This window comes from Bos indicus x Bos taurus, chromosome 4 (assembly GCF_003369695.1).
Source record: "Bos indicus x Bos taurus breed Angus x Brahman F1 hybrid chromosome 4, Bos_hybrid_MaternalHap_v2.0, whole genome shotgun sequence".
NCBI lineage: Eukaryota > Metazoa > Chordata > Mammalia > Artiodactyla > Bovidae > Bos > Bos indicus x Bos taurus.
This window is the reverse complement of record NC_040079.1, coordinates 7,824,859-7,840,621: the sequence shown is the minus strand read 5'-3', so window position 1 is coordinate 7,840,621 and position 15,763 is coordinate 7,824,859. Positions and strand designations below refer to the sequence as shown.

The window sequence follows — 15,763 nt, the reverse complement described above, 5'->3', positions numbered from 1 at the left end:
AGGAGTCACACGCCCAGTGTGCATCTACAGTCAGCCTCTCCTGTCAGGACTTCTTAGGCTAGCACTCGCTTATCCATGGTAGCATTTGAAGTATACAAGAAGAATACAAGACGTACACATGCTCCATCCGGCCCTTTTCTGCCCCTTTTTTCCTGTGAGGGATGCACAGCCCCAGGAAGACATGAAAGGACCTTGAGGGACAGGCAGTGAGGGTCAGTCTGTGTTGCCAGGGGCAATAACCCCGTCTCGCAAAGTATACAACAACGGTAAGAGCACGGATTACAGAGCCACAGACACACTTTAGATGAGCCAAATAAAACGCTGCCTTGTAAAGAATATTATACAACAGTGCTCAAGAATTCCATTTTTAGTGGCAATAGAAGGGAGAAGTTTGAGAGCAGCCAACAGTTTTATACTTCATTCTACAAAAACCAAATTGCTTAAAAATAGGATACCTTCTGTAGGTGCCATTCAATGAATCTTCTGTCCAAAATCCAACAGGCAATATATACCCACTTAGTTCCTAGGTAGGAGTGGCTTGGTTCAAAGAGGGGAAATGGTAAAAATAAGATAGTACCCATAAAAAACAACTTTTCTACCTCATATTTTCCTAAACCCTTACCTTCTCTCCATCATTACAAAAAAAAAAAAAAAACACCACACACACACCCCTCATCTCTGGGAGCTACATATAATGCGCTAAAACTACAGCAGGTCTGCAGTTCACAGAAGGGCGATGGCTCTGAGCAAGGCTCGGAAACTTCTGTGCTTCTGGGGTTTGGGCGGGCTCTCTGCGCTTCCCAAGCTCTAAGGTTGGTGGAAGGCATGAGAGTCTCGGATCCTAAAGACCTGCATACACTGCTGAAGAGACTAACGCTGGTAAAGAACAATGCAAGATAACAAAGGACTAGGATGTGCAGTAGGTACGAGCTCCCGAGAAACGCAGCTGAGAAACCTCTGCCTATTGTATGGCCAGTAACAGTTTGGGAACAACAGCTTACCGCTGACTTCACAGACCTCATGAAAATTCAAAATTCAGACTTCTCCACTCCCTCCAGAACCCCCCGCACATGCTTACCAAGTGCTGGTAACAGTGGGGGCCACAAGGCTTGTTGTCGAGGGCCGTCTCTGTGTTCTTCCGCTTGTAAGTGTTGGGTGTTGCATGAAAAGCTGCAAAATAAACAGAAAGCATCCAAATATAAAGTAAAATATTCTACAAGTCAGCTTCTACGAATCACACACAATTCAAGAACCCGGGGGAGCCTGCAGTCAGCACTTCTGCAGGGAAAAATAGTAGTCAGATAAAACGGCTTTGGCAAGATATAGTGTTTGAAACTTAAGATGCCCAAATAACATACCAGAGAGACTCACACTCCAGCACACGGGTGCCCTAACCAAGTACAAAAGCACAGCAGCTGGACTGTGACAACCTGGGATGCTGGCTTCCAGAGCACAAAGGCAAAGACCAGAAACGCCCTACCCAGAATCACACACGATGAGGAGCAACGTGGGTAAAAACAAGTGACAGATTCATGAAATAAATCATCCCAAAATACATATGTAAGAAGCCATACTTCTATCCATAGAACCTAAATAGGAAATGACAACAGACTGATGAGGAAAGGAAGAGAAAGGAAAAACGAACAAAGTTATGGTTTTAAACTGGAAATTCAAGGCTCAGGTCCCATGTCAAGTATGTGAGTTGCTTTTTCCAGGAACAAGACTCGGATACCATGTGACTGATTTCACCCTGGACCCTTTAGGTGAGGGCCCCTAAAATGTCAACACAAAGGCTGAGCACATGGAAGGTAAAGGCCGCGTAAAGGGAAGGAGTTACATCAGTCCAGACACAAGGCCATCATGAGCCGAAGGCACATGCGGGCTTTGAGCCTGGTCGTCTCCTCCAGTATGAGCTAGGTTTACAGACTGATGTTTGGCCGCAGTTCACGGAAGAAGACATACGCGTGTCTGTACACCCACATGTACACACACTCTGGTCTTGAGAGAGAAGGTGTCACTAAGTCAGGACCAAGTGACAGTAGATGGAGTCACAAAAGAGCCGGACACGACTTAGTGACCGAACAACAAAGAACAACAGCAACAATCATTTTACTTGAGCTACGGAAAGAAAATCTGAAAGGAAATTAAAGAACAAAAGGAGAGTTATCAGACAGTTAGATAGAACCCTTACTTTAAAATGTGAGTTTTACCTTAGGTAATATAAATTTAATGAGATTCCAATAAACACACCTAGCCTCTTTTTAATTTAGACAAACGGATTCTAAAATTTACATAGAAAAATGAGAATGGCCAGGAGATCTCTGAATAACACCCCCCAGACAGACAGCCTCAAGGAACAGGACCCTGGAATCAGAAGCAGAGCCCAGCCCCTGTGCTGACCAGGACCGACGGCAGCTCAGGGCAGCCCCAGAGGGACCTGCAGACAACGGTGGGGAAACAGCAGGCCTGGAGGTGGGAGGGTGAGCTGAGGCCAAAATCCTGACAGAGCAAATGCCAAATGGATCAAAGGGAGAGATGTTTTTAAAAAAAACGTCTAAAACGTACTAAGGAAAAAGGTGAGACAGAGACACCCTTTAAAAGCCTGGAGTAGGGAAAGCCAAATGATAGATTTAACTATTTCTAAATGTTTTGTTTTGTTTTTTAAGTTTGCTACAGGATTTTTACCAAACAAACTGGAAAAAAAAACACTGCAACTCATCACAAAAAAAACTAATTCCCTGACTATATAAAGAACTTCAAGATATCAAAAAGACCACCAAAGCCAAAAGGATAAAAATAGTTCAGAGAAAATAAAACACAAATCTCTTAATCATGTAGAGAAATGCAAATTACATTGTGCTAGAAACCATTTTACTGATTCGGTCAGTAAGATCAAAGTCTGTTGTCTAACACGCTCCAGCGGCTGGGCTCGGGGGAAACCGGCAGTGCCGCTCTGCTGACGGAGCTTTAACCTGGCAGATGCCCCCATATGGCAGGCTGCTGGGCAGTGCCTGAGCACAGCGGCCCAGGTTAACCCACGCTCGCAGGGAGAACACGCGGGCCCACCCCGCAGGGCGATTCACTGAGCGCCGTTCCCGTAAGTGCTGGCCTTCAGGGACAGGGTCTGACACGGGCGGGGACAGTGCAGCTGTCCAGACAGGAATGAATCTGCAAACCTGAGTTCAGAGGGGGAAAGGCTGAGCACGACGGCACCGTGTGAACAGGGTTGCTGGAAAAAGAATGTGTATGTACAATATCTGCCGGAAAAAACTACACAAAGACACAGAAGAACTAGAGGCGGAAGTAGTTCCCTTACAAGGGAGTGAGGATGGGAGCGGGAGGTGGGAGACTCTCCTGGACAGTTTTGAATGCTATTCTGAAATACACGCATGTGAAGGATGATTTAAAAAAATAACAACAGCTAAAAACACAAGCCAGGTGCTATTATTTGAAGTATTTTGCACACAGTAATAAATTTAATCCTCAAGACTGTGTTATCTCCATCATACAAAGAACAAAAAGCACAAAATGCTGTATTTAACAGGTATGTTTCGTCATTTATTTAATGACTTCTTTTACCCAAGAAAAACACAGTGTGTGATCTTTTGTCAGAGTCAGTGTAAAGCGGCGAGCACCTGTAGAACTGTTAGGGCTGCACTGGGGTGAACGAGGGGGAGCAGGAGGCACAGCGGCGAGCAGCACACCCGTCAGGCCAGGGAGGCCGGCCTCAGTAAGCACAGCCCCCGGCTCGTCCTCTCCCCAGCCTGAATGATGGCACGAGGAGCAGGCTCAAGGTTCATCCAAATCACTCAAAACTGGAAGAGCACAAGAAAATAACTCCCGTGATAATGTTTAAAAGGAGTATCCTCCTACCTTGGCTCATTTGTACAACAAAAAGGGTTATCAAATGCTATAGCTGTCCACAAGTTGGACGTTCCACTGATTACAAGGGCTCCTACCAATTTTCTTGCTATAGTGATATCTGAATGCAATTTATGGTATTCTTAAGCAAGAACTGGACAGTATTTTATAAAATGATCATGTGTAAGTAAAGGCGAATTAAATGCAATTCAAGACAACTTCCCTTGTGGCTCAGCTGGTAAAGAATCCGCCTACAATGCAGGAGACGGGTTTGATCCCTGGGTTGAAAAGATCCCCTAGAGAAGGGAAAGGCTACCCACTCCAGTATTCTGGCCTGGAGAATTCCATGGACTGTATAGTCCACGAGGTCGCAAAGAGTTGGACACAAGTGAGTGACTTTCACGTCATTTCAACTACTTCATGGGCTATGTGAAAACAAGGCTGCCAAGCCCAAGTAAGGTATCTCATAACCCTACAATGGCTGGGGAACAAATAGCTGGCTTCTGCAACTACTGAAACTATCAGATCATCTATGTAAACTATATCCGGAGTGTGGGTAACAGCAGCAAGGACGTGGAAGATACAATGATAATTCTGAAGGTCTACTTCAAGGTTTTCTAATAAACCACTCATAGTTCACACACACGACTATTTCCAGACCAAGATACACATCACATAACAAATTATTTGCTATAGAAAATATAAGTAGATAGAGCAAAAACTCAAAATGAGGCAAGATACAGTTGCTTGGGCAGGCTAATTAACACAAGAGGTACCACTGGACACAGGGAAAAAACAACAAAAGGCGGACCCAGGGAACTCTAAAAGGGCAAAGCAACATGAGCCCACTTAGCACATGGACAAAGGTGTTACGCCACAGACGGCCAGCTGCATAAAAGTCTAATACAGAAAAAGCTAACGTGTATTAAGCAAACCCTTCTTATTCAGAACCAGGAGGTATGAAATGTATTTTCACAACGCATGCCTCCAAATTCTCTAGTACTCTTTAAATTGTACTTAAACCTGGAAAATTTACTAAGAAACCTCATTCTCCAGCAGAATCAGAAAAATAGTCTCATACGTGTACATTTCATTAAGAACATTATATGCTTTACCTGTATTCAATGCAGGTGTTTTTAAAATCAACTTATTTAGAGGACCCTCTCCCCAAGTCCAAACACCAGACTTAACGCTCAACAGACAAGAACAGATACATAGACACCTTTTTAGCAGCCTATGGGGTCTTAGCACCCTTGGCAGTGAAAGCGCAGAGTCCCAACTACTGAGCCGCCAAGGAATTCCCTTTAGCCAATTTCTTACTTGACAACACCTTTCATCAGCAGGGAGAACGCTGCTCCGGGCTATCAGCTGGTGCACAGTGAGTTTTATCACAAAACCACCATGAGGTTAACATTTATGGAAAAATTACTGGCCTGTATTCTGAGGGGAGACAGTAGTCCCAACTTAACATGTGCAAAAAGACTTCAGAGAGCAACCTCAAGCAACAAATTTAAAAATACCAATACTTTGATTCTAACATATTTTTCAGTCATAACTGTAATATTAAATGACAGATCCTAGTGGTAATAAATGACAACACTTTCCAAGTTGATTTAACACATAATTCCACAATGAAGATAGAAAATGAAAACGTACAATAACTGCACTTACGATGTAGGAAGCAGTCATATTTAAAACATCGCCTACAGAAAAGCGTATGAAACGAATGCAAGCTCTGCTCCCTCTGGACAGACTTGGCGTTTGGTCCATCTATGTTGGGGGTGCACTCAGGAGGAAGCGCACCTGGGAGCTGCTGCTCCGTGAGTTCTTTGTACCTGACATCAACCAAGAGAATGTCATGTGAGGGTGAAACCAGAACCACATTCTTGAACATAAAAGTTTCTACAAGCTTTCTATGTATTATTTTTGATATTTTATCTTGCCTAAAATACAGCAAAGGGTCTAGCCTACAGCAATCTTTATTTAGATGAAGAGCCAATTAAACATTACACATGGTATATCAAGAAACACTCACAGATGTCATTCAGCTCTGTCATGAATAAATGTGATTATATTCATTAAAACGAAATAGCCATGACAGTAAAATTTCTATGGGTATCCAGAGAAACTTCCTCTTACATACACTCCTACAAATAGTGTGTGTGCGCGCGTGTGCGCACTCACGCACACTTCTTCCATCTATGATAAATGCAGCCCAGGGTTCCACAGATACACACACGTTTTAGTTCAAGTATCTTGCAGACGCTGCACACACACAGCAGTGGGTTCATCAGCTACATTAGCTCCGTTTCTAATAAGCCAGAATGGTGAGTGACATACCACACACAGCAAGACCATCTCAAAAGAACAAATCTTACTTTTCCTTTAGCTCTTCTGCTGTGCCCTTATCTGGAAACATTGAGGAAATAGCTTCAAAAATTTTATCAGAAGGAAATTTCCGAGGTGGACGGCTTTCTTTATCTACATAGGGAAATGTGAAAGGAAAACAGAGTGAAAGTGAACAAGCTCACCAATGTTTCATTTTGTCTACGCTTAACAATGCTGATTTCTCAAGAAATTATCAACTCTCTCACTTCTAACCTATTTTACAAGTATCTGAAATGCTGGTAGGTCAGACAAAACTCAAAATCAAATATGCAAAGTTTCAAGTGCACCGGGAGGCAGAAAAACCCAGGTTCTGATCCCAGCTCAGCCACTGACTGCCGCTGTGACCTTATCCCGTCACCAACCCACATGCATGTGTCATCTGTAAACGAGGGCCCACATGATCACTAAGGCACCGATTATGAGAACGGCACGCTTCTCTGAAACTGCAATTTTCCCCAAAATTCTTCTATGCTGACTTCATGTCAAGTCTCTTCCAACCCCGGCTCTAAGTTGGGACCCTCTAATTTCTCTGGTAATCTGTAATTAGTATACAAGTTAGAGCATGTGCCCTGGGGTCAGTCAGAGCTGGTTTCCAACACAGAACTTTCTGGGCTCTCTTTCTTCCCAATGCTGTGATCTTAAGTTACTTCACCTCACTGAACCCATATCAACTATAAAGTGGATCTGAGGATAAAATCCACCTTATTCCATATGCAATATTAGGAGGATTAAATGTCTATACACATATAAAGTGATATAAATTGACAAGCACATGACCTGCACATAGTCAAAGACTGATGTTACATATTACAATAATTATGATAATTGTCCAGGGAAACCCAAAAACTGTACATTCTTTTGCTAGCCAAGGGAAATAAAAGACTCACAAGTGCAGGATGAAATGTTATAAAAAGTATTCTAATTTTGATTACACTACCCCTGATGTGATATTTAACAGAAGAAAAAGAAAAGTTTATCTGTACTCTATTTTTTTGAAAAACGCTGATATGGCTACACACAAACCTAACAAGACAGAGGTACCTTCTCGACTCTCCTCTAGATCTTTCTGTTTTTCTTCTCTTTCATCAGGATCATCTCCGTCATCATCGTCATCATCATCATTGTACTGACCAAGAGCATTCACCAGCTCCACAAAAATTTCATCATTTATAAACCCACATTCTGAAATTCATCAAATCAAATATTAGAAATACACAAAAGTATACCATGCTTTTTTCTAATTTGTAAGAAACAACTGGAGCCTATCAATCAGCACTGCAACACCATAATTATTATAAAATTTGGGAGAAAGGTCATTTCCAGGACTGGCCTAAGGCAAAGCTGGAAGAAGAATTTACCTCAACACCTGTCATTTTCACAAGTTTCCGGTGCCGGCGACCACAGCCTAATTCTCCAGAAACTAAATACGGCCTTCACCTCCTTCTAAACAACCTATCTACCAGACTGTGCCGTCCACTTGTGAGGGGACGAGAGGCTATTACATGCCACCCGCTGCAGGCACTTTAACGGGTCTTCTGTTAATGCTCGAAGCTGTGGTTCTAATGACAGGACTTCAGGCCCTGTGGGGGCCTAAGAGAAAGTCATTTTGGTCACAAGGCCTTTTGGAGCCCATGTTCCATAAGCAGGGCCCTAATCCTAACACATTTCATTGCTAAAGAGTCTTAAAGTCTATACATATTCAAACAATTCTATTTAATTTGCATGTGATTGACACAGTTTTTTAATAACCAACTACGCATAATTTCCAAGTGGCAAACACAATCCTTCAATTTAAAAATAGACAGGGAAAACACTGAAAATTTATCCCAGGCCAATCCAGCAGTTCTAATTTTTTAAAAATGTTTTTCATACTGGCGTTTGAAAAAACAAATCAAAATATCAATTCTCTGGCCCCTTTTCCAAGAGAATAAACACATGGCTCACCTCTATCCCCGTGTACTTTTCCATCATAATTTTTTATTAGTTCTTCAATGAACGTCCCATCCTGGTCTAAAACTTCATCCCCCATGTATGGAATGTTATGTAAAACAGTTTCATCTTCCACCTAAAAGTGAAATAAATAAATATATTTAAAAAGTAGACACATCCTAAGTACCAACATTTTTTTAAAAGTAAATGTAATATAACAGAAATACAGTATTTTTTCCTAAGCAGATGTCCATACCCAGTTCTCCAGATCTAAAATAATAGCAAACTCTAAAAGCTACAAAGAAATAAATGATGCTTCTCATCAATACTTGAGAAAACTGTTTATAGGAAAAAAACTTAAGAAAAAATAACTCTATTACAGAATCAGTCACTACAATTTACCATCACTTCATGTCCGTCTAAAACAGGAACACACCACAAGTTACGGTGTGGCCCATCAACCATTTGAAGACGTGTTCCTGCTTCAGACATTTAAAAGCATCTCAGGGTCAACAAAATACAGCTTATCAAAGCCAACCATAAAAAACAATGCCCCAAAAGGAAAAAAACTAATTAAGTGAGGATTTCCAAACTTCACTTGATCAACTTATCAACAGTCAACATAATAAATTCTAGGCATGTAAAATATGGATGGTTCATTACAGGTTATCCCAAAAGGATACTCTCATTCATAAAATAGGAACATTCTACAATAACATGTTTCCACACTATGAATGAGGCATATCAAACCTGATAGTGCTAATAAAGATGACAGATGAGTTTATATCAAGGTTTGGAAGATATCAAGAAAGAAAGAGGGTGCTGGCTAAGCAGGAAAGAGCCAGTCAAAGAAAAGTTCAGAGAGGACACAGGACTTCAAGAAAACAAGGGACAGGAAGCTGATGTTCTTGGGGGAAGAGAACTTTCAATAAAAAAATGTTAAAGAGTAATTATTGATAAAGACACAACATTTCTGAAGTCCATATCTAAATAAGGAGACTAATTTAAAACAAGGATAGGTCTCAGTCTGAAGAGGCCTTTGAACAAGGTATTGATTAAAAACAGAATTTTAGAAAGAAATTCTGATAACAGAACAGACTAGCTAAGATTGAAGAGAGGAAATGGCAACTGTTCAAGTGTGAGGTGCCTCAGGCTGGACCATGACTGACATAGAGGAATAGGCTGGGAAAAGGCCAGGACACACAGGAGCTGTCAGGTAGGAGCAGACAGGAAATAGGAAAAAAACGGAATTTTTCAAATAATTCCTACATAACAAATCTAGGACAAGTGCAGAGTTCATAAAGATAAGGGTACCTTAGACAAAGAAAAGGCAAACTGGGAGGAAAAGTGCACAGGGGGTATAAAATGAAAATGTAGATGTTAATGTACTGTTCTATTCAGAGTCAACCTCATATACAACTACTGAGTCTAGCTGCCAGCACACCTCCCCTGCACTAAACCCCATTTAAAACTGGGAAAGTTCATTATTTTGGACACAAGCCAAAATTAAATGACAGTTGGCTATTTTTTGTCTTCCCAATTATATCCATACAACCTTTGCACTGCAGGACATACCCTAGCCATAAAAAAGAAGAGTCTGCCTAATCTGGCTTTCATCACTAGCAAAAGCCATGGCTGATTCATAAATAATACTGACAACTCTGGAGGAGGAGATGAATTACGATGGGAGGGTTGATAGATACACACGACTATCCATAAAACAACAGGGACCTATACTCAATATCTTGTAATAATCTATAAGGAAAAAGAATCCGCAAAGCAATCACTTGGCCATACACCTGAGACTAACAACAGCATAAACTGACTATACTTCAGTGTTTTCAAATGGTTAAAAAAAGTCACTGCCAAGTTTAGAACACTATATTCTTTCAGAATTTCAGTCTGTGAAAATATGAGCCCTCTCAGAAGTTCTTGCAACATGATTCTCAAACCAAATGTTTTTGAATAAAGCCTTAAGTACACAAATCTACGCAATGGCAAAAGAGAATCTCAAGTTTACCTTTAAGCCTCCACTGAGAAAAGTTACTGAGGACGTTAGAAACACCTATTTATTGAAAAATCTAGCAGGCAGTTCTCTAAAGTAGGCTCACCAAGGACTTCCATCAAGATTTCAATAGCCCTATTATTTTACATATCAAGTAAGTAATAAAACTACGTATTCTTAATTTAACAACATAAGAACGCATACTTTAACTTCTCTTTTGTTCCATCCTCTCCTTCATCCTACTTCCATAAAGCATTAAATACTAGCATTTCATAACAAAAGCTATTGTGCCAGTGTTATCTGTGGAAAAATAACTAGCCTTATACTGAGACTATTTCATAGTATACATTATCATTTAATAACATGCTGCCTAAAATTGTTTTAAATAGTAAGTTGTCACTTAACAAAATCTCAAAGTCAGACTGAGATTACAGGATACTAACATCTTTAAGAGCAAGAACTATAAGCTTCACCTTTTAAGTGTATTTTAAATCCCAGGTATGGGTTTTGCTTAATACGTTCCCTTTGGAGAATATTTTAACTTAAAAGGAGTAAATAAAAGCCCCCCCCAAAAAAATTTTAAAAGGACTAAGAGCACCATCAACACTGAGAAGGCTTAAAAATATATATATTAATTGGTTTTAAAAATTACTCCAAGTGTTCCCATTTTGATAGCTATTTTTACTTATACTATCTTGAAGCATTTCTATGAACAAAACTAGTGGAGGTGAAAGAATTCCACCAGAGCTATTTAAAATCCTAAAAGATGATGCTGTTAAAGTGCTACACTCAAAATGCCAGCAAATTTGGAAAACTCAGTAGCGGCCACAGGACTGGAAAAGGTTGGTTTCACTCCAATCCCAAAGAAAGGCAATGCCAAAGAATGTTCACACCGCTGTACAATTGCACTCATTTCACATGCTAGCAAAAACATGCTCAGAATCCTTCAAGCTAGGCTTCAAACCTAGACAACATATTAAAAAGCAGAGACATTACTTTGCCAACAAAGACAGACTCTGCCATCTAATCAAAGCTATGGTTTTTCCAGTCATGAATGGATGTGAGAGCTGGACTATAAAGAAAGCTGAGCACTGAAGAATTGACGCTTTTGAACTATGGTGTTGGAGAAGACTCTTGAGAGTCCCTTGGACTGCAAGGAGATCAAACCGGTCAATCCTGAAGGAAATCAGTCCTAATATTCATCGGAAGGACTGATGCTGAAACTCCAATACTTTGGCCACCTGATACAAAGAACTGGCTCACTGGAAAAGACCTTGATGCTGGGCAAGACTGAAGCGGGGAGGAGAAGGGGACGGCAGAGGATGAGATGGTTGGATGGCATCACCAACTTAAAGGACATGAGTTTGAGCAAGCTCCGGAAGTTGGTGATGGACAGGGAAGCATGGAGTGCTGCAGTCCATGGGGTTGCAAAGAGTCGGACACAATTTAGTGACTAAACAGCAACAAAATCTTGACTGACCTTGACATGAAAATTATGCTTTGGTTAAAAGAAGTAATTACCAAATAAGACGACACATTATTTACATACCATGAAATTCTGCTGTAGAGGAGACCAAGAATACATTATGGGTACTGAAGCAACCGCATTCAGAGTCTTTAATGGGATGACTTGTGTTGGAAAATCCAAGTCACTGGTCACCGAACACTAGAACAGAAAAAATAAAATTGACTCATAAGAATAAAAGGACAACCCGAAGCCTCAGTCATCATATTATAGAGAGATGCTGCCTACTGACATCATTTTGAAAAGTAAATTTCTTTACCTGAGATAGTAAGTTGGTAAAAATCAAAAAGCATTCTCTCTTCTTTTACTTAGTGACCAAAAAAGCTTCAGATTTTGCAAATTTTCCAAAACCTTCCAACACCTCCCATATTTACCAGTACCACTAAGAATCAAATATTATTTATGTTGGCCTCAGATTAACTGCTCTTTGCTTTCACCATAAATTTCCTACCTCACTGCTTAATTTTGTTTACATCTCAACCACATGAAATAACATAAGTCTTACTAAATAAGAATTTAGAAACTTGTTAGGTTCACCTTTATCTTTACCTTCCCTTTTTAAAAAGCCAAGTGTCTGCTGATATTATCAGATGATACACAAATATTAAAGGTAGTAGATGTGAGTTTCAATCACAACAAACTGGATTCAAATCAATTCTGCAGAAGTGTAATCCCTAAATTATTAATAATAGCTAATGTCATTAAGCACTTTCTATGTGCTAGGCACTATTTTAAACACATGTTTCGTATTCAGTCCTCATCACAGCGCTGGAAGATGGGGACTATCCTTAGTGCCCATTTTACAGGTGAGAAAACAGAGAAAGGATACATAACTGGCCCGAAGTCATACACGAGTCAGGGCTAGAATTTAAGCCCAGTAAGTCTGACTCTGGAGCCCCTCTTCTTACCCAAAACACACACTGTCAGGATACCACATCTCTAATACCAATTAAGTACATATATTCCCCTGAAATATTATACCGTATTTCATCCAATTTATGATGACATGAATTTTAAAGCACACCATTACCTTCTGCATCGTTAAGAAAATAATGTTGCCAATTAAACTGTACCACAATACTTTATCATAGTGACTCTAAGATGCATGCCAGTTTCAGATGTTAAAATGTTTAGAAGTTTGCATCTTTGACTTGATGAAATACGGTAGAGATCTGTGGCCAAAGACCACAGCACTTCACCCTGTCTAGGAATCCAGCTTCTCTTAAGGAGCTCCGATACCCAATGGTCAGGTCTCCGGAGCCATCTCAAAAATGCCCTTGACAAATAATCCATGAAAACAGAGCAAAAAGAAGTAGAATTGAAGTAGTAAAATGAAACCAAAAAAGTCATATCTATACGACACACATGATTATTATATGTTTCATTTTCATCTAAGAAGATTTAAAAATAGCAGGGCTAGATTTGGTGAAACCAGAGTGGAAGTCTTTGGCCTCCAGGCCCACCTGGCCCTCAGCATGTCCTCAGGCCAGGGGACAATCTTCCGATAGTCACAGTCACCCGGCACAAAAACAGTTCCTTCCTCAGTGGAAGGGAAGGTTTAAAGATAGAGCAGTTAGGAAAAAACTGTGACAGTTGTTAACCCATTAATTTGCTTTCCAAAAGGGCAAAGATCAAAGGTAACACTAGAGAGCTCATGGCTCGAGTAAGTAAGACAGTGTGAACAGTTGACTAAGCTCCAGAACCCGCAATCTTTCCCCGGGTCCTCCCTTGGCCTCTGATACAATTCCTCATGCATCCATCCAATAATAAGAGCAGTTAACATTTATTGAGCACGTACTATGTTGCAGGCACTGTGCTAAGTGCTTCATATGCATCATCGTAACCACTCCTCATCTTAGCCTTTAGCATCGCGATTGCACGATGAGGAGGAGACTGAGGTTCAAAGAAGTTAAATAACTTGCCTGGTCAGAAAGACCGTCAACTGCCAAGCCAGGATGGAAGCCTCAGTCTGACTGCTACACCCGGGAGCCTCATCCGTGCGCTCCAGCCCTTCCCAGATGCTCGTGCACGAGGTGCTATATGCCGAGCGTCTTCTCCCCCACATCCTCCTCTTCCCCTCTTCCTACCACATCTTCACTCCTTCTTAAGTTACTTAACCAGCTAACAGTGGGGCAAGGAGTGGCTGTAACTACAGAATAAAGTGATATACACTATCCAGCGGTTTTAAGTTCAAAACAATTTCATTCCTTGCTAAACAAATTGGAGTTTTTGAGTTTTGTTTTACACATGGTGGAGGCAAATTAATTCAGTGACTTTAATTCTGAAGACTGGTCCCCTTTAAAGCCTGGGGGACAAGGGAAAGCGGCTGCCTCTCCAACTCTGACAAACCCAAGGTCACACTCAGAGGAGGAGAGAGAGCTGCGTGTCCTACTCAACTACCAGACGGGGGCGGGGCGCAAGCTCCGCCCCGCCGGTCTGCTCCAATGTCCTGAACATGCCAAGTCCACTGAACAAGGGCACATCTCCGTGAACAGAAAGAACTTAAGAGAAGCACAGAAAATAAGATGGCAAAGGCTGCAGCACTGTCTCCCACCCCACACCTGCCACACCCCTATCACCTAGAACTCAATTCTCAGTCCTAAGTGTTACCAAGGGGCTGGAAATAAGCTCTCTGAGGGCAAAAGTGGCTGCGGCAGAGCGTGGTGCTACGTCTGTCTCGCAACAATACTCAGCACAGTGTCTCAAAAAAGAGTAGGCACTCAAAAAATGTTCCCAGAATGAACCGACTGCATTTGCTGACTTTTCCCCGATGGAGACTTTGACTTCCATTTCTTTTAAAGCTGCAAGAACACCTAAGCAACAAATTGAAGGTCTATACCCACCTCGTTATCTATGCATTATCTCTAGAAACTCTATCCCATTCTTTAACTATTAACTAAAAACCATATCCCTTTCGTTTATGAAATAATATTCAAATGCAAAAGCATTTGCTGGTAAAACAAGTTTGGGAATTCTTATTCATTGACTTACAGGAAAATTACTCAAAAAGTCCAGTTACTTACCAGTAACTTTTTTTCTTTGAAAATGTATCATCCTTGACAGTTTACATTATCAAGTCTCATATCACTCAGAGGACTGAATAGGACTTTGACCTCCTGGGTCTCCACAGCCTTTTACCTGATCAAAGCCTTGGGCTCAGGACCTCACTAGGAGACCTATACATCAACCAATGAAATTCTCTAATTCTAGGTCCAACTTGAGGATCACACAAGGAAGCTGTTGCAGGTAATCCATCAATGGTGGTAAAGAAGGAAAACGACTACATGAGTTATCAAGGATGCTACATTTTCAGAGAAACACAGCTTACTGGTAAGTGACCAGGTTCCTCTGAGGATGGATAGACTTACATCAACCAGCTGGTACAATAGGCGACTGTGTGGCTGGACCACTGGGAGCTGGAGAGGGAAGTCAAGCCAAAAATAGTAGTTGTAGGAGTACACAACCAAACTGAGACTCTTGGCAGAAGGCTGGTTCCAAGTAAAAACTGTGTTATGGAAAATCGTAGAGGGAAGAGCAGGTGAGTGGCCTGCAGGGAAGGGAAAGAAATTAACACACCCTACTACGTGCTGAGCACTGTGCTAGAGACTTTACCAAAGTTAATTTCTTTAAAATTCACCACTACCCTAGGAGGCAGGTATGACTCCCCCTCTTACAGTGGGACATCCCAAAGGGCATGGCCACAGCCGTCCGGACTCTCAACAGTCTTTACATTAGGAGGGTTAAGTCCAGCTTCCATATAGTAAGGGGAAAAAAATACACCCAGTTAGCCAAGTTAAAAATATTCTTGGATCCTGGTTGGTCCACTCAATTCAAGCCAGAGACACAATGAACTGTTGATATTGTCTAATATCCTTTAGCTTTTCCGAGTAAAAACAATAAGGACCGTCTTACATCTAAAGTGTAGGAAAGAAAGTATCGGCTGCCACCCAACTTCAGGGAAAAGCTGAGGGTGATTTCTGAAACTACTCATATTCCTCAAGATTTCAGCAGAGACAAGATGATACACCAAGTTTTAAATTAGCTAGCCCTCTGGT

The 15,763-nt window shown here is 41.1% G+C and overlaps 1 protein-coding gene across 8 annotated transcripts in view; it reads right to left on the bottom strand.

Annotated features, from left to right (window-relative positions):
- EZH2 (enhancer of zeste 2 polycomb repressive complex 2 subunit) overlaps positions 1–15,763 on the bottom strand; it is a 66,218-nt gene that overhangs the window by 8,815 nt on the left and 41,640 nt on the right. For 4 of the 8 annotated variants that reach the window (XM_027538731.1, XM_027538729.1, XM_027538732.1 and 1 more), the window contains exons 4-9: positions 11,733–11,849; positions 8,194–8,314; positions 7,273–7,431; positions 6,240–6,342; positions 5,518–5,696; positions 1,079–1,170 (exon numbers count right to left, since the gene is read on the bottom strand). In XM_027538731.1, coding sequence (XP_027394532.1) covers positions 1,079–1,170; positions 5,518–5,696; positions 6,240–6,342; positions 7,273–7,431; positions 8,194–8,314; positions 11,733–11,849 — 771 coding nt within the window. The remainder of the gene's footprint in view (positions 1–1,078; positions 1,171–5,517; positions 5,697–6,239; positions 6,343–7,272; positions 7,432–8,193; positions 8,315–11,732; positions 11,850–15,763) is intronic. The other 4 variants (XM_027538733.1, XM_027538728.1, XM_027538727.1 and 1 more) reach the window with 3 other exon arrangements.